Raw genomic sequence first — 26244 nt, forward strand, 5'->3', positions numbered from 1 at the left:
TTTAAACCGACAGTAACCGGAGCTTTATACGCTAGCCGGTGGAAGGATGTTAATATAATTTGCGGTGTCTAAAACTGCGGCGATCTTCGCTTAGTTGCCACTTGAGATGGCTAGCTAGCTAGCTAGCGCTGTTCGACAGCGTGATAGGTTGCCCGGGGTTCATATTTTCACCACCGCGGTGTGACAAGCTCTCATTTCAGCTTCCAAGCACTATACATGTAGTGACTTTTAGGTTAAATCAACGATCGGTATTGTTTTTTTTAAACAAATGCTTGTATTGTGTATAATGTACATGAATGGGGTGCTACATTCAAACAAGCTACTTAGCCAACTAGCTTCTTGCTCGAACTAAAAATACACCCTCGTCTTCTGTTCTCCTGCTAAAGTTTTTTCTTGTTCCCTTAAATTTCTTACGGCGATATTATTCGGTGTTTGGCACTCTACATGGTCACTACGGTGGATGCAAGGCGACAGGAAGAGCGTGTCAGACCCCACGGTGGTGAGCCGGCTTGGGGTGACTTCACGCCGCATCGCTGCAGCCGGGTGGTTCCGTTGTACCCATGGCCTTGTCTTCCCATCAGTAGTCCTGTAACAAGCCCCGGTTCTGCCCCGGGGCTGCAGGAGTGAGACTTCTCAAAGGTCAAGTGTCTTTTGTTTCCACTGTCAACTGCGTGACGTTTGTGCTAAAGTGGATCATCATGACGGAGGATAATAGCGCTGATAACTTCATCAAGGTACGTTTTGATTCCAAATATGTAATACAGTACATGTGTTGAATGCAAATATGTTTCATTTTCAATGAGATCCTCTGCAAAGGATGTCTTTGAACTTTCGCCTTTACAAATATATAGATACACCCACTTACAGTCGTGGTTAAAAGTTGACATACACTTGTAAAGAACATAATGTCATGGCTGTCTTGAGTTTCCAATCATTTCAACAACTCTTATTTTTTTGTGATAGAGTGATTGGAGCACATACTTGTTGGTCACACAAAACATTCATGAAGTTTGGTTCTTTTATACTAATAATAATAATAACTGGGATTTATATAGCGCTTTTCTAAGTACCCAAAGTCGCTTTACATGTAGAACCCATCAATCATTCACACCTGGTGGTGGTAAGCTACTTTCATAGCCACAGCTGCCCTAGGGTAGACTGACGGAAGCGTGGCTGCAATTTGCGCCAACGGCCCCTCCGGGTGGCACCGGGGGAAAAGGGTGAAGTGTCCCGCCCAAGGACACAACGGCAGCGATTTTTGGATGGTAAGAGGCGGGGAGCGAACCTGCAACCCTCAGGTTTCTGGGCACGGTTGCTCTACCCACTACGCCATGCCACCCATTATACATTTATAATGGGTCTACTGAAAATGTGACCAAATCTGCTGGGTCAAAAGTATACATACCGCTAGGGCTGGGCGATATGGCCTTTTATTAATATCTCGATATTTTTGGGCCATGTCACGATACACGATATATATCGCGATATTTTGCCTTAGCCTTGAATGAACACTTGATGCATATAATCACAGCAGTATGATGATTCTATGTGTCTACATTAAAACATTCTTCTTCATACTGCATTAATATATGCTCATTTTAAACGTTCATTTCGAGAGGGAAATCACAACTACCGGTAAGTCAATTTAGCAAAACTGTATTTATTAAACAGTTATTAAGCAGTGGCACAAACATTCATGTCATTTCAAAACAGAAAGTGCAAGATTGTCAGAGACATTTTAAAACAAGCTATTGGTGCACTTTTGTGGATGATGTCACTAAGATGACATATCAAAACAACACTAAATTAAAGTGCACTTTTTGTACAGACCGCCACTACAATAGTTTAAAACAAATAAAGTGCACTTTTGTGCATGATGTCACACAGGATATTTCAATAAATGTCAAATAAAAATGAGCTGCATAATAAGAAATCAAATAGCAGCGCTGCTACTTTTTGTAACAACGCTTTTGCCGCATAATTGTTCAACATCTTCCCGCTTGAAGCCAAACCACCGCCAGACAATGCACCCCGTGCTGTTTTTCTTGGGAATTAATTCTGCCTCCATTTGTTACCAGATTGGCACCTTCTTTCTCTCGTATTACCACTCACACCTCACGGGAGGGCGTGTGACGTTGTACGCGTGACGTATGTAAGAAGGTGCATTTGTTTATGTCTCTGTGAGAAGGAGAGACAAGAAAGAGTGGGAAACGCATGCAGTGTAATTCCCGCAGCTAAAAGCAACTGCGTGAGAACATATACTCGAATGTCACGATATAGTCATTTTCTATATCGCACAGAGACAAACCCGCGATATATTGAGTATTTCGATATATCGCCCAGCCCCACATACAGCAATGTTAATATTTGGTTACATGTCCCTTGGCATGTTTCACTGCAATAAGGCACTTTTGGTAGCCATCCACAAGCTTGTGGTTGAATTTTTGACCACTCCTCTTGACAAAAGTGGTGCAGTTCAGCTAAATGTGTTGGTTTCTTCTTGTTTCTTCAGCATTGTCCACACATTTAAGTCAGGACTTTGGGAAGGCCATTCTAAAACCTTAATTCTAGACTGATTTAGCCATTTTGTACCACTTTTGATGTGTGTTTGGGGTCATTGTCCTGTTGGAACACCCAACTGCACCCAAGACACAACTTCCGGGCTGATGATTTTAGGTTGTCCTGAAGAATTTGGAGGTAATTCTCCTTTTTCTTCCCATTTAAAGCACCAGTTCCATTGGCAGCAAAACAGGCCAAAAGCATAAAACTACCAACACCATGCTTGACGGTAGCAATGGTGTTCCTGGGATTAAAGGCCTCACCTTTTCTCCTCCAAAAATATTGCTGGGTATTGTGGCCAAAAGGCTCAATTTATGTTTCATCTGAAATCACATGGACAAAGATAAGACATTCTGGAGGAAAGTTCTGTGGTCAGCTACCAAAAGCGCCTTCTTGCAGTGAAACTTGCCAAGGGACATGTAACCAAATATTAACATTGCTGTATGTATACTTTTGACCCAGCAGATTTGGTCACATTTTCAGTAGACCCATAATAAATTCATAAAAGAACCAAACTTCATGAATGTTTTTTATGACCAACAAATATGTGCTCCAATCACTCTATCACAAAAAATAAGAGTTGTAGAAATTATTGGAAACTCAAGAAATCCATGACATTATGTTCTTTGCAAGTGTATGTCAACTTTTGACCACAACTGTACATACTATTTATTTAGTTAGTATTGTATGTATTAATTGTGTGCAGCTACCAGGTACACTGCTACTGCTCTGTTTATAGCCTGCTGCATGTAGAGTATGCACTTGCTGTTGATATTCTGGGCTTAATCGTGTGTGTTAGTCCCAAACTATGTCCATTGTCAAACTAATAAAGACTCATTATATTTATTTATATTTTGATTGACATTGTCAATATGTAGAGTATGAGTAATTGTGCTCTTTTGTGGGTGTAGTTTGCAATGGTGTAGAACTGTAGAAGGCCACTGCATCATACTGACAGCTGCGTCTAATGATTTGGTTACCTTATTCTGCTGCAAGAGAGAGACATACCGGTAGTACTCGGTAAAACGCTAATGCAGTGTATTAGTAAAAGAACGAAGGTAGTAATAATACAACTCTTTTACTGGAGTTTAAGATTTGTGCCTGTATGTATAAAAGCACCTACAGGTAGCACTGACTTGCTTATTAATACACAATACATGTAATCTGTATTTTTTAAACACTCAGCATTGTTTTTGCTTTTCATATTTTTTCTCACCTTTTGTCTTTTCAATGTCCAAAAAATGACATCCATATGCCTTATTGCCAGTAATGCCAATTACACTTAGGAGACATACTGTAGTGCTGAAAGTAAAGTGGGCTGTTTGCATCTTGCTGAAAGTTCAACCTTTCAAACCAAAAAGTATGTTTATGTTACCGTTAGTGGTTTAACAGAATATACACTGAACAAAAATATAAACGCAACACTTTTGTTTTTGCTCCCATTTTTCATGAGTTTAACAGACTCAAAGATCTACAACTTTTACTACATACACAAAATACCTATTCCTCTCAAATATTGTTCACAAATCTGTCTCAATCTGTGTTAGTGAGCATTTCTTCTTTGCCAATATAATTCATCCCACCTCACAGGTGTGGCATATCAATATGCATATTAAACAGCATGATTTTACACAGGTGTGCTTTAGGCTGCCCACAATAAAAGGCCACTCTGAAATGTGCAGTTTTATCACACAGCACAATGCCACATATGTTGCAAGTTTTGAGGGAGTGCGTAGTTGGCATGCTGACTGCAGTAATGTCCACCAGAGCTGTTGCCTGTGAATTGAATGTTCATTTCTCTACCATAAACCGTCTCCAAAGGTGTTTCAAATAATTTGGCAGTACATTCAACCAACCTCATAACTGCAGACCACATGTAACCACACCAGTCCAGGACCTCCACATTCAGAGACCAGCCACCCGGACAGCTGCTGCAACAATTGGTTTGTACAACCAAATAATTTCTGCACAAACCGTGAGAAACCATCTCTGGGAAGCTCATCTGCATGCTGCTCGTCCTCATCGGGATCCTGACCTGACTGCAGTGCGTCGTCCTAACTGACTTGAGTGGGCAAATGCTCAGATTCGATGGTGTCTGACACGTTGGAGAGGTGTTCTCTTCATAGACTAATCCCGGTTTTCACTATTCAGGGCAGATGGAGTGTGTGGTGTGGTGTGGGAGAGCAGTTTGCTGATCTCAACGTTGTGAATCGAGTAGCTGATGGTGGGGGTAAGGTTCTAGTATGGGCAGGCGTATGTTATGGACAACGAACGCAAGTGCATTTTATTGATGGCATTTTGAATGCACAGAGATACCGTGACGGGATCCTGTGGCCCATTGTTGTGCAATTCACCCGAGCCCATAACCTTATGTTGCAACATATCAAAGCACGGCCCCATGTTGCAAGGATCTGTCCACAATTCCTAAAAGCTGAAAACATCCCAGTTCTTACATGGCCAGCTTACTCATTGGACATGTCAGCCATTGAGTATGTTTGGGATGCTGTGGATCAACGTATACAACCGTGTGTTTCAGTTCCTGCCAATATCCAGCAACTTCGCACTGCCATTGAGAAGTGGACCAACATTACACAGGCCACGATCTACAACCTGATAAACTCTATACGAAGGAGATGTGTTGCACTGCGTGAGGCAAATGGTGTGGTCAGGCGTGGTCACACCAGATACTGACTGCTTTTGTGAGCCACCCAGATCCCCAATAAAGCAAAATTGCACATTACAGAGTGGCCTTTTAAGGCACATCTGTGCAATAATCATGCTGTTTAATCAGCATCTTGATATGCCACATCACTTGGGGTGGGATGGATTATCTTGACAAAGACGAAATGCTCACTAACACAGTTTTAGACAGATTTGTGAACAATATCTGAGAAGAATTGGTCTTTTGTGTATATAGTAAAAGTTTTAGATCTTTGAGTTCAACTCATGAAAAATGGGAGCAAAAACAAAAGTGTTGCGTTTGTATTTTTGTTCAGTATATATGTTTTCAAAATGTCTATATTTACAGTTACTAATTATATTCAATATAATTTAGTGTGGCATTTAGTTTGGCGTTGTTGCAGGGAGCTCATGGACATACCCGGTACACAAAAAGGGTCCCAGAGAAGCAACTAACATCTATCCAATTTACAGTAATGTTGTTGTTATGATAGGCCAGAGCTACTCAGCTATGTTATTTTATGTTCTCCACTATTATCCTTATTTTGTACATTACTGAGAGTCTGCTGTTTTTAAGAACCTACTGCAAAAAAGCTAGTTAATGATCATTGCATGACAACGCTCTACTGTTTTTAGAAATCTGCTACAAAAATGCTAGTCTTTTCCAAGTTTTTGAACTGTAACTCAGGGGCCGTTCTGATGTCATTCCCGGGCCGCCAGTTGAATAGACCTGTGATAAGCTATACATTTAATGATAGCCAATGTTAGCAAAATGTTGACAAATCACTATCAATAGCTGACAACGAACAAAGCTTGTGCATAGGGTGTAGTTTACATGCTAAAAGCCAAAAAAGGGTGGGATATAATCCTTACAACACATTGGAATGTTAGCGCTTTCTAGGCAGCTACGTGAATGTCGCAAACAGCCCCTTTACCTAATAAGCGAGGTACATACTGCAATTTTTGCACTTCTGCTGTGCACACTGTAACTTGTCTTGCGTTTACAGCCCAAAATGTGTTTTTTGTAACCACGAAATGTCATAACACGTAACGTCATAAACTGAGGACCATCTGTATTTATTTCCTATTAGAAACATAGCTACGAAAAAAAACTTACGTATGTATATTAATGTGTATCATGTTTGGTTTTAGTCTTTGCATTCTCTCATATGCTATTAGCTCCATAGCGCAATCAAACCAACAATTCTCCTTGCTCACATTTCATTACATCCTGGCTTTGCGATTCCTTCCCGACCAGCTACTTTCCAAGTGTCATTGGCCTGGTATCTAAGTCAGCAGTCTCTTAGGTACCCAGGCCTCTTGCTTTCAGAACTAGGTAAAAATGCGCTTAATGATGGGTTGACTGCCCCTTAGAACTGGAACACATACATAGTGTCCACTTGAGCCATCAGCATGGACTGATTGTATTGTATTGCCATTGTATTGTAGAATAGAAAGCTGTGGCACAACTTGCTTAGCAACCATAAGTGACTGAATAAAGTCTGGTCAAATCTAACACAAATGTGAAAGATTAAATTCTTTGTGTTAAAATTCTGTGACTGTATTTGGCTAATATCCATATCATCAATGCAGGAGACATCCATTCTAGATGAATACAGCATAAATTGGACACAAAAACTGGGAGCTGGCATCAGTGGCCCTGTGAGGTGAGTGTGACTGGTGTTAGCTTTTTTTATTTTTGTCTTTATACTCTTCTCTAGCACTAAGGTATAAATATTATATTATACTATTAGTGCTGTCAAAAGATTACCTTTTAAAATCAGATTATTCATACTTTTGAATTTGGATTAATCAAGATTAATCACAGGTTATAACTTGCTTTCATAGTTTGAATTAACTTAAAATAAGACACCAATATTTGGACACAGATGCAATTTTATTGATGGAATGTCATCCAGGAACATTTTTTTTAAATGTCTAACTTGAATGTATGTAATTTGCTCAAAACCGAGTAACACTTTTATATAAAGTCCAGTCAGGGTGCATTTTGAAGTGAAATATGCCAGTGAGCACACAAGTCAGGGTCTCCTCACTCATTTTTGCACAGTCCTATGCATTAACCTGGGGGCCTCATCGAACTAAAATTGCGCGGCGTTCCTACTTAAAACAGACGTACGTTCGAATACAGAAAACTACATACGCTAGCAAAACTTCAGATGTATTAAAATGTGCGCACTCACAAAGCCAATTCCCATTTATTTTTTCCATGGCAATCAACTTAAAATTGGCCCCAGATGTTAGTATGGCTTGGCACGCCCAGGCCAATACCCTTATAAATATGCAAATCATATCAAAAGTAACCATGTGCTTGAGCTTGGCACGGTCTGACCAATCACAAGTCAGTAGGAGGCACATCAACCAATCAATAAATCAAACTTTATTTGTATAGCACTTTTGAATGCAGCACAAAGTGCTTTACATTTAAAAACATTAAAAAAAACAGAACAGTACTGTACCGTTTTCATTGCATAATCGCAAGTTGAAACAGTACAACCCCCCCGCCCCCTTTGTTTTTTTCTCTCTCTCTCTCTCTCTCTCTACCACACACATGCACACATAATAAAAGTCATGTAAAAACATATGTGGCTTTCTCATATCTTTCTCGTGTTTTGATTGAACTGCAGAGCAAAAACAAAAAAGTAACGGTCGTGTCAGGAAGAAAGTGAAGAAGAAGATAGACATGCGTGTGCAAAACTGACTCGGGCAAATTAGTGCTGCACCCTGTTTGAAAAGATAGTCGCTACGATACGTAAAACTTTAGAAGAGGCGGGTGACTCTGGTTACCCCTCAACATAAATATAAGTTGTACAATTTATAAAAAAATGTGTTTATACATCCTGCTCACATAAACCAGATTATAATTTTATGTTAAAATTATGTTTTATGGATAGGCTCTAGCCTCCTGTTGTGTTCATATGTCTCTGATGGGCACATCAATCAGTCTGTGGATTAAAAGTTGGCACTTATTTGTGTGTTACAGTACCCAGCATCACCTCTGTGTATCACTAAATTATCCACAGCCTGTAGAAATGTACGTACGTCAGCCATGAATTTGGCTTACGCAAATTTCTATTTCAACGTCAGTTTTGATAAATCTCCTCTTTGCCTCGAAAGACAGCGTACACTAGGTTTTTGTGCGTAAGCAAGCTTGTTACATGAGGGCACAGATCACTAACCATATAACAACCATCCATGGTTAAGTAAAGAAGCATGTACAGTCAAAGTGAATTGTGTGGTTAATCGGTGTATACACATGATCCGATTGTAGCTGAGATTCTTAAAGTATAATTATGCTAATTAGGTTAGTTCAAAACAAGCCTCCAAACGCATTACTCAGTGTATAGATCCTGGTACTCTGTAGTTGAGTAAAATAAACTTTTGTAGTCCTTTTTATGATTTAGTATTTTATTTTATGTTCTTCATTAAAGGTCCGCTTCCTCCACAGTAAAGATTTAATCAACAATTGAAAGAACCAAAGCTTGCTATCCTTGCATGTACAGACGTGTACTTTTATTGTAAGTAAGAAACTGTCATTCCGTTAAATGGTCGGTTTTGGCCACAGGATGCAAGAAACTCAACTCATCTGTGTGACATATTGACATACTCATGAAGTCGATGATTCAGACTGCACTGTCTCCGGTTTGATCACCGCTTAGTCACTCCGTCTCTCGGCTCTTTGTTTGGGAAGTTGGCCATGTGATTCATAAGAACTTGAGCATTAGAGGTCTCCTGCACTTTTCTGATTCATTCCTAATAGAACATTCATGTTGCTCAACAAGCCCCTCCATCTGTGCAGAGCTCTGTGATTCACTGCTCCCTCGCATTTGGCGAACTTTGGCCAAGGCAGAATGTTCTCTTGCTGTAATGCTTCACAAGCAAATGTACTGTATTCTTAGAAGCCTTTCAAGGCTCAGTGGTTGTTGTTTAAGGGTGATATTTAGTTCCCCGTGGCTTAGATAAGGAGGACTGGACATTTTTGGAAACTTTAATAAATTATATAACAGTACTACGTGCCAATGTTGCAATAGTGTATCTCAGTTTAAGCTGCGATATAGTGTCATTTTATGAGACTTACATGTCCAAGATGCTTCACTTACCGGTACCTAACTAATGCTGACACGATACGGTGTCTGTATTTTGTCTCTGAAAGTTATCATGCATGTAATAAAAACAAGTAAAAAAGAAAATAAATAATGCAATTGCTTCTTATTTGAACTGTTGAATGATGATAGTCTGCAAACCTCGCTGGAGGGTGAGGTGAGGAGGACGTGTCCGCTGTTATGCTAACGACACTGCAGCATGCCTCCTTGAGTATATGGCCTCTGTTTGTGATGCAGCTCATTACATAAAAATAAATTGTCCTTTAAAAACTAAATTGCATGTTTTTGTAATTCAAGATCGCGATGGAGCATCAAGTTGATGGCATTCTGCACCCTGTTGAAGTTATTGTACTTACTTTGCTATGCCTCAGATGAGGCGAACATAACTTGAGGTGACAGCACTTTTTTCCTTTGTATTTTGTCCTTGTTAAGGGTTTGTGTGAAGAAATCATCTCAGGAACGCTTAGCCCTGAAGATCCTCATTGATCGTCCAAAAGCCAGGAATGAGGTTTGAAAAAATAATATTTATCTGTTGGATGAATGCCTTTTGTGTACTGTCATGGGCTTTATTTCTGTGCGTTGTTGCCCCTTTTGCTTTTTATTATTCTTTTTTATTTGTTCTGTAGTTTCACACTTGTGCTTTTTGAGCTTTGTATGAATGTAACATTGCTGAACACTACACTGTGAAGTTTCCCCCCGTTGTCATTGCAAATATTAAAATAACACTGCCATTTGTTTGTGCCGTTAGTTTTTAAGTTATTGTAAAATAATTTTTTGACGAGTGATGTCATCCAGCCACTTTATCAAAATCTCTCCAAACTTGTCCAACATTGTTGTGATGGTTTGTGCTGTTAACAAATGTTTTAACTATTGGGTATTAATGTTATTAACATTTTAGTATTCATACACAGCGCCCCCAACCTTGTCCATATCTCTACAAGTTTGTGCTATGTTAAATATATGTTAAAATATTTTATTTAACAGCACAAACATGGCACAAACGTTTTAGACAAGTTTGGAGAGATTTGGTCAAGATCGAGGGCTAGATGACATCACTCGTCAAAAAATGTTTTTCAGAATAACTTAAAAACCTTCACGGCACAAACAAAAGCTTTTACGGCACAGAAGTAGCACAAACAAATAGCAGTGTTATTTTAATATTTGCAATGACAAGAAGGGCAAACTTCACACAAGTCCCATCTAGGCACTCTTCTCCTGCTTCCTAACAGAGTCAACATGAAAACTCTCATGACAGAGCTGGAAGTATACATATAATAATATCTCACTTAAAAATCACAAGGTTCTGTTTTTAAACAGTATATTTAAAAAAAAAAGACTTATAGCTCCAGAAAATGTATCTCTTGAATTGAAGTAAGAGAGAAAGCAATTCATGGAAAACAGGGTCACCAAGCAATACAGGTGGTTGTTTCAGCCAATGTTTTTATGTATTTTCTAATAGCCATACATGTGTGTATGCATGTGTGTATTTATAAAAAAAAATGTGAATCTGTATATGCTTACTTTATATGCATGCATGAATAATATCCTATCACTATCCATCTATGTGCACATTGCAGACTCTGATCCGATACTTTTAGAAAAATAAACTAAATAGAATAGTGCCACCACTTGGTTGTATAGGAGCAGGTGAAATAATGCACAACATCAGGCGCAGTGCAGGATATATCCGGTTTCTGTTGGCCATTAGCCCTGTATTGAATTTGACAAACTATCATACTTTTATCATTGTTTTTGAATTACTGACCGTACATCGTGCTGAGGATTAAATGATCATACAAACAGGCATGCTTAGCTTTTTTTAAATTGCATTGTGTGGTACTTGGAAAACAAATGAAATTGCTCATTCCGTTTTGAAAGTAACGCTGTCCTACTAAACTAGTATGAGACCACATTAAGACTGATATACATTTTATGAAGTACATATATTTACTACCACACGCTTAGCAGTGTTGCAGTTCTGTTACATTGGTCTACTGTTTCTGCATGTAGGTGCGCCTCCATATGATGTGTGCCAACCACCCAAATATAGTGCGAATCTTGGACGTGTATGCCAACAGTGTTCAGTTCCCACATGAGTCCAGTCCCAGGTGAATTGGTTTGTCCATTCGATCACCCACGGCCTTTATGCACTGTATATTCATGCCGCTTTATTTTTGTTTTTTCCTTCAAGAGCCAGGCTTTTGATTGTCATGGAGATGATGGAGGGCGGTGAACTCTTCCATAGAATCAGTCAGCACAGGCACTTCACTGAAAAGATGGCGAGCCAGGTCACAAAGCAGGTTGGTGATGAAAGTAAATACACACAGAACGCTTGGTATGTTGGGCTTTTTCTGTCATTATTCCTCACCAGCGTCGTTTGCGAGCATGGTTTAGTACAAGGGTAGGGAACCTATGGCTCTCGAGCCAGATGTGGCTCTTTTGATGACTGCATCTGGCTCTCAGATAAATCTTAGCTGACATAAGTAATGAATAATTCCGCTGGTAATCACAGTGTTAAAAATAACATTCAAAATATAACAGTCTCATGCATTTTAATCCATCCATCAGTTTCTACCGCACCTGTTCAAGAAGTTGCATTAATGGTAATAAGTATTTTATTTATTATTGGTTAGCTTCAGAATAAAAATGTTATTAAAAAGAATAAGATACTTATTATAGTCTAAAAATGTTTTACTTAAAAATGCACGCATTTAGTTGTATTCAGTGTTAAAAAATATTATATGTTAGATGCACTATGGACTGGACTCCCACTCGACGTCCATTGCATCCGGTCTCCCCGAGAGGGGGGGGGGGATCACCCACATCTGCGGTCCTCTGCAAGGTTTCTCATAGTCATTTGCATTGACATCCCACTGGGTTGTGAGTTTTCCCTTGCCCTTTTGTGGGCTCTGAACCGAGGATGTCGTCGTGGCTTGTGCAGCCCTTTGAGACACTTGTGATTTAGAGCTATATAAATAAACATTGATTGATTGATTGGTTTATTTGATATATGGCTCTCACGGAAATACATTTTAAAATATGAAGGAAAAGCAGTAGAAAATGGATGGATGGATGGGCTGTGTCAGCCAAAAAAGGTTCCCAAACCCTGGTTTAGTATGTTGAACATTTTTGGTGCCTGTGTTACAGAAGGTTTAGCAATCTCTCAGTATCATTAGCGACACAATGCTTGGATTCAACAGCTTATGCCACCTTTAATCAGCAGAACACATGTTGCTTGCAGTGTTAATTTCATTGAGTAATAATTTTCATCTAATTTAACGTCAACCCATTTTCCCCTGACTAAATTGAGACAACAACTGTAAATAACAAATGCATGTTGTCTATTGTTACTGAAATTTTAGTCAACAAAAAAGAATAGGGCAAAAATGTTGACCTAAACAAATCCAAACATATTTAATTTTGTCTTGTAGGTGGGTAGGACACATTTGGAATGTATCTAATCACAGCTCTTAAACAGCGCATGAGTGAGTTACGAGACAGACCCAATCAGATGCTTTTGTTTGTAAGATAAAGAAGTTGGATTTTTTTCCTCGCCGAAACATTACTGAATGTATTTAAAGTCCCACATCGTAATCACCTGGGAGAAATAGAAGAGGTCTAAAGTCGACAAACTTTACTGTGATTTTAGCTGACAAAAATGTTGTGAAATTTAGTTGACTAAAACCAAAGATTAAAACTAAATTAATTTGGATGACTAAAATATGACTTACTCTAAAAGCCATTTTTGTCAAATAGCCATGACTAAAACTAAATTAGAAACTGTTGTTTGGACACACATGTAAATAACAGCATCATTCTTTCCAGATCAGTCAAGCCTTGGAACACTGTCACTCCCTAAATATTGCACATCGGGACTTGAAGCCAGAGAACCTTCTCTTCAAGGATAACTCTCTGGTAATAAGAGGAATGTGCTCACATCATTTTCCATCTATAGTCCATGAACTAATGGATTTTTTCTCGCTGATTGCTTTGCCTTAGGATGCTCCCGTGAAGTTGTGTGACTTTGGCTTTGCCAAAATTGATCAAGGGGACCTAATGACCCCGCAGTTCACTCCTTACTACGTAGCACCTCAGGTAGGAAAAGCACTGAAAACAAATTCAACTGATAACACACTAAATCACCAAAATGATTCCCGGGCGCAGCCACCGCTGCTGCCCACTGCTCCCCTCACCTCCCAGGGGGTGATCAAGGGTGATGGGTCAAATGCAGAGAATAATCTCGCCACACCTAGTGTGTGTGTGACAATCATTGGTACTTTAACTTTAACTTAACTTTTAAACCTGCTGTTGCTGCATGCAGGTACTTGAGGCTCAAAGAAGACACCAGAAAGAAAAGTCTGGAATCATACCTACCTCACCCACTCCTTATACCTACAACAAGGTGATACCCAAACCTTCTCTCCGCTTTAATTAACCTATTAGTCTTTAATAAACCCCTTTTTCTTTTTTTTCAGAGCTGTGACTTGTGGTCGCTAGGCGTCATCATCTATGTGATGCTATGCGGCTATCCTCCGTTCTACTCCAAGCATCACAGTCGCACCATTCCTAAGGACATGAGGAAGAAGATCATGATGGGCAGCTTTGACTTCCCTGAAGACGAGTGGAGTCAGATCTCAGAGATGGCAAAGGACATTGTGCGCAAGTAGGTTGACATATCTTTATTTTTTTTCTATTTATGCCAACAGCGGAACTTGTAATGTCCACCTTAAAGCTGCTGTATGTCACGGTAAGGTGAATGCTTTAAGGGGGTCCACATTAAAAATACGCCAAAATCCTGACAGCCATGAGAAAATGCCAATTTTAGTTTAATTTCTAATTGTGACAAATGTACACATTTATTTGTTGAATATGTTCCGTTGAACCACTATTAGTGGCATGTCTCAATTAGAAGTGGGAAAAATAATCGATTCTCCGATGCATCAAGATTAGAACGTGTGCGATTAATAAATCAATGAACAAAAGTCCAAACATCGATTATTTATGTATGTTAAATAAAGTAATACAGACAGATGCTATTTTTCTCTAAACGTTAGTTATGTGGTTCTAACTAACCATGGGAGAACCATTAGCTAACATTCTTTTAAGGTTATGTGTCAGCTGGGTTAGCCCGGACAAACACCGAAGAGGGAGAAGAGAATAAGCTATGCTCGCAGCAGCGCTAAGCCAGCTTGAATAGGAAGTAGTGAAACACCAAAAGAATAACTGCTTTGTACACTTCAACAGAATATAAAAAACATGTTACAGCACAGACTAACCATCTAAGAAGAGGAAATGATCAAGCAATAAATTAGGAGAGACAATAATATCTACACAGTACGGCAACATGTCTGTCGGCCATAGACATGCTTTAACAAAGAGACTACACGCGTCTTTTGAGCCGCAAGTTTGTGGTGCCAAAGTGTCTGTAAATTTCAATAACGGCACTAATGGGCGATTAACGCGAACACTTCCTTTTTGACCCTCGAGCTGTGCTGTAGCAGGGGAATTTGGCTGCAGTTCACTTGCTACTGATGAGACACAAGCGAGCAGAAATGGACAATTGAAAGTCTACCTTATGGAAATATCAGGTTCAAAGCCATGGCAAGTTGTTCTACCGACATGAAAGGACTATTTCTCACCGTGAGAAGAGACTACATCCCTGCAGCAAACGCCTGCTGCGCGTGTCGTTTTAGAGGTGGGTGGTGCTTCACTTCCGTGTTCAGATTAGGGTTTAGGTGCAGTGATAACATAACATTTAGATTGTTACTGTGACTGATTTAGTAAGTAAGATGACATAAAAGCTCAACAGAAATGAAAGACGGTCGGCAGGATGTCGAAAGGAGACTTTTTTTTATTGCAAACAGTCGATACAACACCAAAACATGTCAAGACACTTTCTCAAACCAATTACACACTTTTCCGGCTTCAAAATAAAAGCGCTACGCTATAAGTCCGTTTTAACTACGTTTAGGGTTTCTCCTTAATGTACGGGCTTCATATTAGCTGCCACACCCAACAAAATAAAGTAATATAATGTAATGTAGTGTCCAAAAGAAAACAAACAAAGTCTGTCGCTCTTTTTAGCTTTTATGGCCAATTTTATGCTAACAACAGGCGCAATTCCAACAAGTATTTTCTCCGTGCACAAACCTCTGCCTCCATGTTTCACTCCCAGACACACAACACTTGCTCATTCTCCGCCGACACGGTGTGTTCACAGACCATGGGAAAAATGACAACTACAACACACTAACATACACATTAACACCAGACCTACGCACAGGGTTGTCTGGATCGGAGGCATCATGTCCGCGCTGTGGACATACTTTAATATATTCGAAATATACCCGCGGGAAATGATCTTCACAATTTAAGATGACACTGGCAGCTTTTAATGAGAGAAAGGTTACCAGCAACACGAAGCAAGTGTGACGTCAGGCTCTCTGCGACTCGCTTTTTGTCAAGGATATGGCGCAACAGAATTTAAACAGAGTTTCTAAGTCGCCAATAACACCAAAAATACATGCAAATTTTGTCGCCAGTCATTTTTATTACAGAAAAAGTGACTAAAGGGATTGGAGAAATATCCTAAAATATTGTGCAAATTCTTTTACAACATGTTCTGGTCGAATCCTCAATTACTGAAAGATTAGCAGGCGCAATGTTACATTTTACTAATTAATAGAGAAGGTTAAAACATTGTCATGCAGCAATATTAAGGCACTCCCCTGAAAATTATCTGTCTAGGGTACAATAATTAATGAGGAAAAATTATATCCATCTGCGATTAATCGTGATAATTTTGAGTTAACTATGAACAAAATGCAATGAATATATATGTGTGTGTGTGTGTGTGTGTGTGTATGTGTGTGTGTGTGTGTGTGTGTGTGTGTGTGTGTGTGTGTGTGTGTATATATATATATATATATATATATATATATATATATATATATATATATATATATATTAGGGGTGTAACGGTACGTGTATTTGTATTGAACCGTTTTGGTACGGGGGTGTTGGTTTTGGTGTACCGAACGAGTTTCCACACGAACATATTAAGTAGCCGCCTAAGCTAAAGTCTTAACAAGCTGCTCCCCTTCGTTCTGCCTGTCTCTGTCAGTACTCTGCAACACGCAGCATTGTCCCACCCACACAACCATCTGATTGGTTATAACACAGAGCGGTAACAGCCAATCAGCAGTGCATATTCAGAGCGGTAACAGCCAATCAGCAGTGCGTATTCAGAGCGCATGGAGTCAGTGCTCCTGTCAAGAGCAGGTAGGTGTTTAGCAGGTAAGCATCAGGCAGCGGGCTCTCCCCAAATGATAATAAACACCTCCCAGTCAACTACTAGTAACATCACTATGAGCCCGTTGACGTTCTAGAAATATGAACGGCAGCTTCAGCTCGAATCCTCAATTACTGAAAGATTAGCAGGCGCAATGTTACATTTTATAGCAATAGTCTATTGCTATTGTACTATTTTTTCAGCTATAGTTACATTAATCATTAGTAATGGAGCAGCCTAGTTTTGAATGGCAGGGTCCCTGCTATAACATGTTGATAAAAATATAACATTTACATAATAAAAATCAACTACAGGCTTCCCAAATGCTGTAATAAATTAAGCATGATGAATTGACTTGAAACTGTTTAATGTTGCACTTTTTATATGTACGGTAGAAGAAAAGTTTTGTCATTTTATTTAATCTGAGCAACAACATGAGGCAGTTTAATGTTGATTAACGTGGGCAGAATTATTACAGTGTTCCCAATGTTAAAAGGATGAAGCCATTGTTTACAAATTTGGTAAATAAATAACCAAAAAATTTATATTTTGTTGTTTTCTTACTGTACCGAAAATAAACCGAATCGTGACCTCTAAACCGAGGTACGTACCGAACCGAAATGTTTGTGTACCGTTACACCCCTAATAAATAAATATATATATATATATATATATATATATATATATATATATATATATAAACTATGTTGCAGTATTTTAAGCCTTATCGCCCATCCCTAAGGCCTACCATAGCTCAGGGTCTCAATAGCTGCTATTAGAAATAGTTAACACATTTAGTCTTTAATTAGAAAGCGAATTCTGAAGTGAATGCTTTGTGCGGCCCAGCCTTACCCTGACTCTACCTTCAGCGGCCCCCTGATAAATTGAGTGTGAGACCCCTGCTTTAGATTTTCCACTATATTTATTACAGTGGGTCTTCACCATGTGAAGTCTTCACCATCAGTCCAAACCCCAAGTCTTTACAGATGGCGTATCTAATTCCTGTGAGTCTTGGCATTCATTCTCTTTTTTTCCATATGTGCCCTCCAGGCTGCTAAAGGTGAAGCCAGAGGAGAGGCTGACCATTGAGGGAGTCTTGTCTCATCCGTGGCTCAACTGCACTGAAGCCCTTGATAACGTGCTGCCCTCCTCACAGATGATGATGGACAAGGTGGGCGAGGACAATTGCAGGGCACAAAATCTGTCAATTATCTGCCATGAATGTGAATATTACAGCTAAGGCTTCTTTTTATGGATTTATTATCTTTCAGGCAGTGGTGGCAGGCATCCAGCAGGCCCATGCTGAACAGCTGGCCAACATGAGGATTCAGGATCTGAACGTCAGCCTGAAGCCGCTCAACTCTGTCAACAACCCAATTCTCAGGAAGCGGAAACTGCTTGGGTGGGGATTTAACTTTACAGTGTGGACGTTTGGAAGAGTGCTTACACTGTGTTTTGTCGTCTTTGATCCAGCCCTAAGCCCAGTGACTGTTTCTCCATTCACGACCCAGAGAACGGAGGCGACGACTCCAACGTAGCGCTGGAAAAACTACGAGACGTCATTGCACAGTGCATCCTTCCACAGGCCGGTCAGTCAAAGCACAGAAAGGGATCAAATACGTGATACTTTTATTAGTTACTCTGTGGTGTGTCTCTTTAGGCGAAAACGAGGACGAGAAATTGAATGTGGTGATGTTTGAAGCCTGGAGGTTCAACAGGGACTGTAAAATGCTGCGAGACGGCCTGCATGGTCTAAGCTGGGATGGTCAGTGTTCACTTCTTGTTTAGTGGATGACTCCGCTCTCTCTCTCTCTCTCTCTCTCTCTCTCTCTTTCTCTTTCTCTTTCTCTTTCTCTTTCTCTTTCTCTTTGTCTTTCTCTTTCTCTCTTTCTCTCTCTCTTTATTTTTACACTTTTTTTTCAAAATTCCATTGTATGTTATACTCTTCTGACACCACCAGATAGCAGTATAAGTGTCCATATGTCGGCATAAGACTCCAATTCAGTAGTGAACACAATTTTGGAAATAAGAGCTAAAAGGTGCTGTCCACGCATGTGGCCACTAAGGTCTTTAGTGGTTAATGATAATTGCGGTAAAACTCCCAACAATTAGTATTACCGTTGTAAATTAAAATGATCAAAAAAAACTTAATACGTTTCCCTATTAGGAAAACAAATCCCTCAATCTAAACTTATATAAACATGTTGCTGTCAAAGCAACTAAGATATTCAAATGTATAAATTGAACCAAGAAGCTATGCTCACTTAGTCCAGAGTGCTGGTTCTATACTTAGAGGAATACAGGATGGAGATGTTTTTACAGTGTGTTCAAGGACCGCTGAACAGGGTAGGAGGCCCACAACGCCCCCAAGAAATAATAACAATGGATGTTTTTTGTTACGTACTTTTCATTTAAATGAATCCTAAGGTGCTACAGTACAACCCAATATTTAAAACAATAAAAGCTTAGCAATTAAAACAGATAAACTACTAATACTAAAACACTATCAGTGAAGCAAAAGAAACAGAAAACATGCATAATAGTGGGTTTTCTAACAGTGGGTCTATTTCTTAGTTATTAAAAAAAAAATGATTAGAAGATTTTAGTGCGTGTATAAGTACTTTTTAAGCACATTCAACAACACCACAATAATAACAACCATCATATAAAATGTGCATATGGTTACATCACCACTCCAGCATAATGATAAATTCCATAAGTGCAAAAGCAAAGCGTTAAATCGGTTGTTTCAGAAATGGAAAGAGAGATAAAGAAGAACATAGCTGTTTGACCACATGGTCATTTATTAACCAGCATGTTGCACAACACAAGCAGTGAAACCAATATAATAACAGTAAAGGCTGAAATTTCTCACATCACATAACTTGCGTAAGCAATGCTGTTTTGGCCCACCCCCTGTGGACACTTCCGTAGACCCTGATGTGCAGCTCCCAAAAATTCAAGCCTCGCGTCAGCGGCAACACGGATGGCAGAGCTGTGATTGGTCAGCTTTTGCTGAGGAGGGTCGCTGAGCACAGGAAAGCCGATCTTGTGCTTGAAATGCACAAATGATTGTATGAGATAAAACATCAGTGATTCAACATTTGCATGCAAACTGATATTGTGTATTTAAAATCTCGGTAAAAGTACTGAATGTGTAGGTTTTTTTAGCTTGTTGTGTTGTTGTTGCATCCATAAAAAGTCACACAAAGTACGACAATCTTTTTAACTTTTATTGTCAATCTTGTGCTAACAGGTTCAATCCCGACACATATTCGTCATCTTTTTCTGTCACAGACCGCTTCCTCATTCTCCGTCAATCACCTTTCAGGCACGGTATGTTCAAGAACATGGGAACTCTGAAAATCAATGACACATGAACATAAACATCAACACCAGCAGGTCGTTACAATAGTTTGACAGTTTTGTTTATTTACAATTACAGTACATAGCTCTCTCTTGTCCCGTGTCCTCAATGGCCGAATAGAGTGGCAGGGGTTTCACAGTCCACCTTCTCGAACATCTTGTCCTCTGGTTAATGAGTAAAACTTGCATTAACAGTAAAGTGATGTTTCTGAATTAATAGTTCCAGTGCCAACAAAGATGTCGATGTTGCGGTTGTCATTGCTCACTCTTCACAAGAAGGTAAATATCTAGTCAACGACAGCTGTGACTGCTCCTTCAGGAGACATTGCCCCTTAGTGTTTTGGAAGAGAATCCCAAGTCACTCGCCAGGCCCTGCGGAAGAGCTACAAAATGAATCAAGACGCCATCGAGAGTATATTTCATCTTTAAGAAGCAAACTGCTTAGTCAGTATAAATAGCGCTGATATGTTTGTTCATAGTAAATGACAGTTCAACAAGTGTAACGCGTATATGCATACTTGCCAACCCTCCCGAATTTCTCATGATTTCCAGCCGGACTTAAGGCACGCCCCCTCCAGGTCCGTGCAGACCTGAGTGAGGACAGCCTGTCGTCACGTCCGCTCTTTACTTCATACTTCAGAACTGACTCCCACACTTGCCGTCAGAGTGCGCAATACAACGTAAACCGTTGGCCAACCAAAAAGTTACTTTTTGGTTGGCCAACTGTTTAAAAAGTAACCACAGAACACTATAGTGTTCTGTGGTTACTTTTTGGTTGGCCAACGGTTTACGTTGTATTGCACCCTGATGGCAAGTGTGGGAGTCGGTTCTGAAGTATGAAGTAAAGAGACGTAACTTCATCACTTTGCCTGGTTATTGACTCCAACCCAGAATATTACACTGCACATACCTATGCTCCTTCAAAGGCTGTGCTACTGGCTGCAAAGCATTGCACTTTCAAATACAACAATGAGTAGAGAGGAGTGTTATGTGTGTATATGTGTAAATAAATGAACACTGAAATTCAAGTATTTATTTTATTTATATGTATATATATATAATAAAATACATATTTATATATAGCTATAATTCACTGAAAGTAAAGTATTTATTTTATTTAAAAATATATATATATATATATATATATATATATATACCGGTATATAAGAAATACTTGAATTTAAGTGAATTCTAGCTATAAATATAATCCTCCCCCTTAATCGTGCCCCCCCACCCCCCAAATCTCCCGAATTTGGAGGTCTCAAGGTTGGCAAGTATGCGTATATGAACAGTTTAGCGCAACCAACATTTTAAAGTGCATGCAGAGGTAAATAAATCTGCATGATACTTTAAATGCAGCCACTGCCATCTGGTGGCATCATTAAATAGTACATCAGGAGGTTGCCTACAGCAGGGGTGTCAAAGTCATTTTAGCTCAGGGGCCACATGGAGGAAAATCTATTCCCAAGTGGGCCGGAATGGTAAAATCATGGCATGATAACTTAAAAATAACGACAACTCCAAGTTGTTTTCTTTGTTTTATTTGGCCAAAAATAGAACGAGCACATTCTGAAAAGGTACAGATCACAAAGAATCCTCCGGACAAAACACTTCAGGTTTGTTGAAAATTCTGAGGAAATTGGTGCAGTTTCAAAAACACAATGAGCTTAGACTTGGTCTCAGTGTATCTATCACTTTTCTTTGGTTTGACAGAGACATTTTGGGGCAACGAGGGTGCCAAATTTGTTCGAAGCAGAAGACAAAAAACGGCAGGTTTTAAGTTTCATGTGGGTCGAGGAGGAGGAGGAGCCATAGTCACCCTTTACTGTGTACCTCTTGCTTGGCACCGGTATAAACCGTTTGCTTGCCTAACAGAATTGCTATTGTGACATCCAGTGGACACATTTAGAACAGCAGTTTCTTTCGTTAAAAAAAAAAAGCAGCTAATTTTAATACTTGGCAAACTCATCACGTGGGCTGGATAAAACCTGTGGGCGGGCCTGAGCCGGCCCACAGGGCCGTAGGTTGGACACCCCTGGCCTACAGCAGCAACTGTTGCTAAAGCCTGTTTTTAGAGACCTCAGTGGATATTTGCTTTTGTAAACCATGCACCGGTTATTTGTAGAGATGTCCGATAATGGCTTTTTTGTCGATATCCGATATTCCGATATTGTCCAACTCTTAATTACCGATTCCGATATCAACCGATACCGATATATACAGTCGTGGAATTAACACATTATTATGCCTAATTTTGTTGTGATGCCCCGCTGGATGCATTAAACAATGTAACTACCATGAATTGATTAACGTGGACCCCGACTTAAACAAGTTGAAAAACTTATTCGGGTGTTACCATTTAGTGGTCGATTGTACGGAATATGTACTGTACTGTGCAATCTACTAATACAAGTTTCAATCAATCAATCAAAAACAAGGTTTTCCAAAATAAGAGAACAAGTTCAACTCCAGTTATGGAAAAAAGTGCCAACATGGCACTGCCATATTTATTATTGAAGTCACAAAGTGCTTTTTTTTTTTTTAACATGCCTCAAATTTTAGCTTGGAATTTGGGACATGCTCTCCCTGAGATAATCCTAATACCCATTACAACTATGGGAAATACTATACTTTGACTTTCACAAAGTGCATAATTTTTTATTTTTTTTTAAACATGCCTCAAAACAACAGCTACAAAAACAATGAAGGCACACAGCTTCAGTCCAGAGTATACTAGACATACTTGCCAACCTTGAGACCTTCGGGAGATGAGGGGGGGCGTGGTTGAGGTGGGTGGGGGCGGGGTTTGGTGGTATCGGGGGGGTGTATATTGTAGCGTCCCGGAAGAGTTAGTGCTGCAAGGGGTTCTGGGTATTTGTTCTGTTGTGTTTATGTTGTGTTACGGTGCGGATGTTCTCCTGAAATGTGTTTGTCATTCTTGTTTGGTGTGGGTTCACAGTGTGGCGCATATTTGTAACAGTGTTAAAGTTGTTTATACGACCACCCTCAGTGTGACCTGTATGACTGTTGATCAAGTATGCCTTGCATTCACTTATGTGTGTGTAAAATCCGCACATACAGTATGTGACTGGGCCAGCACGCTGTATGTATGGAGGAAAAGCGGACGTGAAGACAGGTTGTAGAGGACTCCAAAGGCAGTGCCTTTAAGGCACGCCCCCAATATTGTTGTCCCGGTGGAAATCTGGAGAAAGGTTGCCCCGGGAGATTTTCTGGAGGGGCACTGAATTTCGGGGGTCTCCCGGGAAAATCGGGAGGTTGAAACCGATACCGATAATTTCCGATATTACATTTTAAAGCATTTATCTGAACTTATCGGCCTGCCGATATTATCGGACATCTCTAGTTATTTGGATAGAGGCGTTAGAAGTGTGTTTGTTTGTTTGTTTGTTTGTTTTATTCACTCCTTCTTTCCTTCATTCCTTGTTTTTGTGTTGCAGGTCGAGCCTTTTCCGACAAAGTGGACCGTTTGAAGTTGGCCGAAATTGTGAAACAGGCCATTGAAGAGAGGACAAACCTGGAAGAGTCTCACTAGCAAACGTCTTTTCTATCGTTTTATATCAACTTTTTATCACCAGGCTTTTTTTTTGTTTTTTTTTTTAAGTCAAATCATTTTAATTTTTTTCCCATTACGCTCCTTCCATGGATTGACTTGCAAGGCCAATTGTCGTTGTACAGCTGTAGATACACATTTCAAAAAAAAAAAAAAAAGATTAATTGGTACTTGCAACAACAGAAACACTCAAGACTATATATTAGTTTTTGCACACAAAAAAAGATGACAAAAAAAAAAATCAACATACCAGTAAATTATTTTCTTAGAGGGAATTTTTATTCACAGCTTATGTTTTATTCATCTGTCCCAAGAGTTTTATTTATTTTAAGCAATTTATTTGTATTGTTTTATTTGACTGGCTTCTACTGCTCTTTTTATGTGGTGTTTGTCACAATGCCCTTTCTTTCCTCAACACACTTGCTCTTCAATGTTTTTATGTCCGTGACACAATCTCTGTCCTTACTTTTGTCTGCAGCCTTAAAAGGTGGATTTGTTTTTACGACGCCTTTAAAAAGACACACGACTTCTTGTGTGACGATTCGTTCTGTATGTCCATCTTGTCCATGTAAACGTGCTCATGTCATTACAGCCACGTCTGTATCATCATCTTCAGGTCTCTCGTGTCATTTTCAATATTCGTCCATATCAGCGGGGACGTGTCGTTGTAGAAATTTCAATGAAATCACGTCTGTGGGAGCCATTTGTCAATATCAGTGGTGTCCATTCTTTGCAGGTCATGTCTTTGGGTTATTTCCATGTCTCTTCTCTAGGAACATGTCTGTCACTGGTGTCATTTCCGGGATTTGGCCACATCTTTGGGGACATTTCCATGGAATCACATCTGTGGGTCATGTCTTAGTCTGTGATATCCATTGATTGGCAGGTGCATACTGATTGACATGTCCCTAACGTCCTATGTTCATGTCACTGTTGTCATTTTCGTGGGGTGTCCAGTCTTTGGGAAATGTCTGTGAGGTCATATCCACGTATGGGGGTCATTTCTGGGATTTGTGCGGCACAGTGGGGACACGTCTTGTGGAGACATTGGCCACATGGGGTCACGTCTGTGGGTGTCATGTCCACGGCTGTGGAGAGGCTCATATCTGTGTCATGTCAACAAAGATCATGGCGTCTGTTTGTGTTCCCATGTCTGTAGAGTTGTGATGCCTCAGCAGTTAGCCACCTGACTGCTCCTTGTCTTCACTTATTCTTGACTATTTTATTAAACATGCGCGATTTGATGAAGTCTTAGTGCTCTGAAGACATTTACATGTACTGTAGATGTCTTTTTAAAGATACAGTACATGTTGAGAATCATGTGTCCTCACATGATTCTCTTATTGGCTAGCTCACATTTAATTTCGGTATTCCAAACATCCTTTCTAATCCAAAATGAAGAGTTGACTGTTCCTGCTCTTATGTTTACATCACTGAGCCCGCCTTCCTTTTTTGTAAACTCTTACTTTAGTGGTCAAACAAAAGGCCGTCTGCACTTGGATACCATTTGGGGTGTTGTTGATTTATTGTGAGCCACTCGACGCCTCACAGCTACCCCTTTAAATCTCCATGACAACCATAGCTGATGTTTAAGAAGGCCTTATTGCACACATAAGTAATGTGCCTTGGTGACTTGAGCTCTTGACTTGGGACTCATTGTTTGAAAAACAAACAAATCATTCCATTATCGAGTCATCCCCTCTCTATATCCCTTAACGCTCGTCTCTGTGCGACCTTTGAGGTCACTGATAGAAACTTCCAATCGTCTTTTAAAGAGAAGAAAAAGATTGTAAACTATAAAAGTATCTTTGAGCTGAAGTTCACTGATGACCGTCTGCTGTTTGTGCACTTTGAAGTACAAGGAGGTGATGTTTATTACAAGAAAATGCTTCCTTCACCAAAAAGTGTTTTTTTCTTAGCTGATGTAGCATGAAACTCTAATGGAAGTCTGCAAGTCTGTCTGACTTCTCTGGAATGTCTTCAACATGCTGACTTTGTAATAAAAACACTTTTCATGAGCTCCTGTTTTATTTGAACTTGATTCTTGTTGCAACTTTTTGTCCTCAAATATAAATATTTCATTACAACTTTTTTCCCTCAAAAGCACAGGGCTGACTTGTAATGTGTGGCATTATATAAGTTTTGTAATAGGATTCAATTCAATGTTTTTTACTTACATTTTGCTTTAATGCCAAGCATTTCTTTTTAAACAATGCAGATTTTGCCTTTTTTCCCCCTTTCCCCACATATAACTGGTAATTTTCCAACTTAAACTTGTATATTTATATTACAACTATTGTAATATTTCTGCATTATTCATTAAACTTTTTTTTTCCAAGTTACACTTTTATATTTGTATTTTACTACTTTAATGTTTAGACTTTATTCAGTTGTTTTCCTTATAATATTAAGACTATTCTTGTAACAACTTCATTTTCTAAAAATTATGTTTTTATTTTGTAACGTTGTATAGATTTGACTTATTGAAATAATACACATTTAATTTCTGGAATATTATGTTTCTTCTTGTAATATGAATATTAAGAACTTTTTCATATTGTTCTGGAAATATGACTTTTTTTGTCATAAGGACTTCATTTGCCACTTTTTTCCCCATAATATGATTTTAGTTTTACAATGCAACTTTGTTTTTTTAG

At 39.3% G+C, this 26244-nt stretch overlaps 2 protein-coding genes across 3 annotated transcripts in view; one reads left to right on the forward strand and one right to left on the reverse strand.

Annotated features, from left to right (window-relative positions):
* Positions 1-645, reverse strand: part of atxn2 (ataxin 2) — a 42026-nt gene extending 41381 nt beyond the window's left edge. The window contains exon 1 of the mRNA XM_061928231.2: positions 491-645. Coding sequence (XP_061784215.1) covers positions 491-531 — 41 coding nt within the window. The 5' untranslated portion in view covers positions 532-645. The remainder of the gene's footprint in view (positions 1-490) is intronic.
* On the forward strand, positions 593-25605 carry mapkapk5 (MAPK activated protein kinase 5). 2 transcript variants are annotated; one of them, XM_061928234.1, is made up of 15 exons: positions 593-734; positions 6832-6905; positions 9792-9867; positions 11370-11467; positions 11551-11659; positions 13185-13274; positions 13359-13454; positions 13681-13761; positions 13835-14022; positions 17701-17821; positions 17922-18052; positions 18124-18239; positions 18311-18415; positions 19907-19986; positions 23475-25605. In XM_061928234.1, the coding sequence occupies exons 1-15, from the start codon at positions 699-701 to the stop codon at positions 23505-23507; spliced, it is 1434 nt and encodes a 477-aa protein (XP_061784218.1). In that variant the 5' UTR covers positions 593-698; the 3' UTR covers positions 23508-25605. The 2 variants fall into 2 exon arrangements, with proteins under 2 accessions (XP_061784218.1, XP_061784219.1); XM_061928235.1 differs by lacking the exon at positions 19907-19986.
* The last annotated feature ends 639 nt before the right edge of the window (positions 25606-26244 follow it).

The sequence above is a fragment of the Nerophis lumbriciformis genome, linkage group LG33 (assembly GCF_033978685.3).
Source record: "Nerophis lumbriciformis linkage group LG33, RoL_Nlum_v2.1, whole genome shotgun sequence".
In the NCBI taxonomy this organism is placed as follows: domain Eukaryota; kingdom Metazoa; phylum Chordata; class Actinopteri; order Syngnathiformes; family Syngnathidae; genus Nerophis; species Nerophis lumbriciformis.

Coding starts and splice junctions, on each gene's coding strand:
- mapkapk5 (XM_061928234.1), top strand. CDS start 699: ATGACGGAGGATAATAGCGCTGATAACTTCATCAAG. Junction 17,822..17,921: donor CACAGATGATGATGGACAAG/GTGGGCGAGGAC, acceptor ATTATCTTTCAG/GCAGTGGTGGCAGGCATCCA. Junction 18,240..18,310: donor GTGCATCCTTCCACAGGCCG/GTCAGTCAAAGC, acceptor GTGTCTCTTTAG/GCGAAAACGAGGACGAGAAA.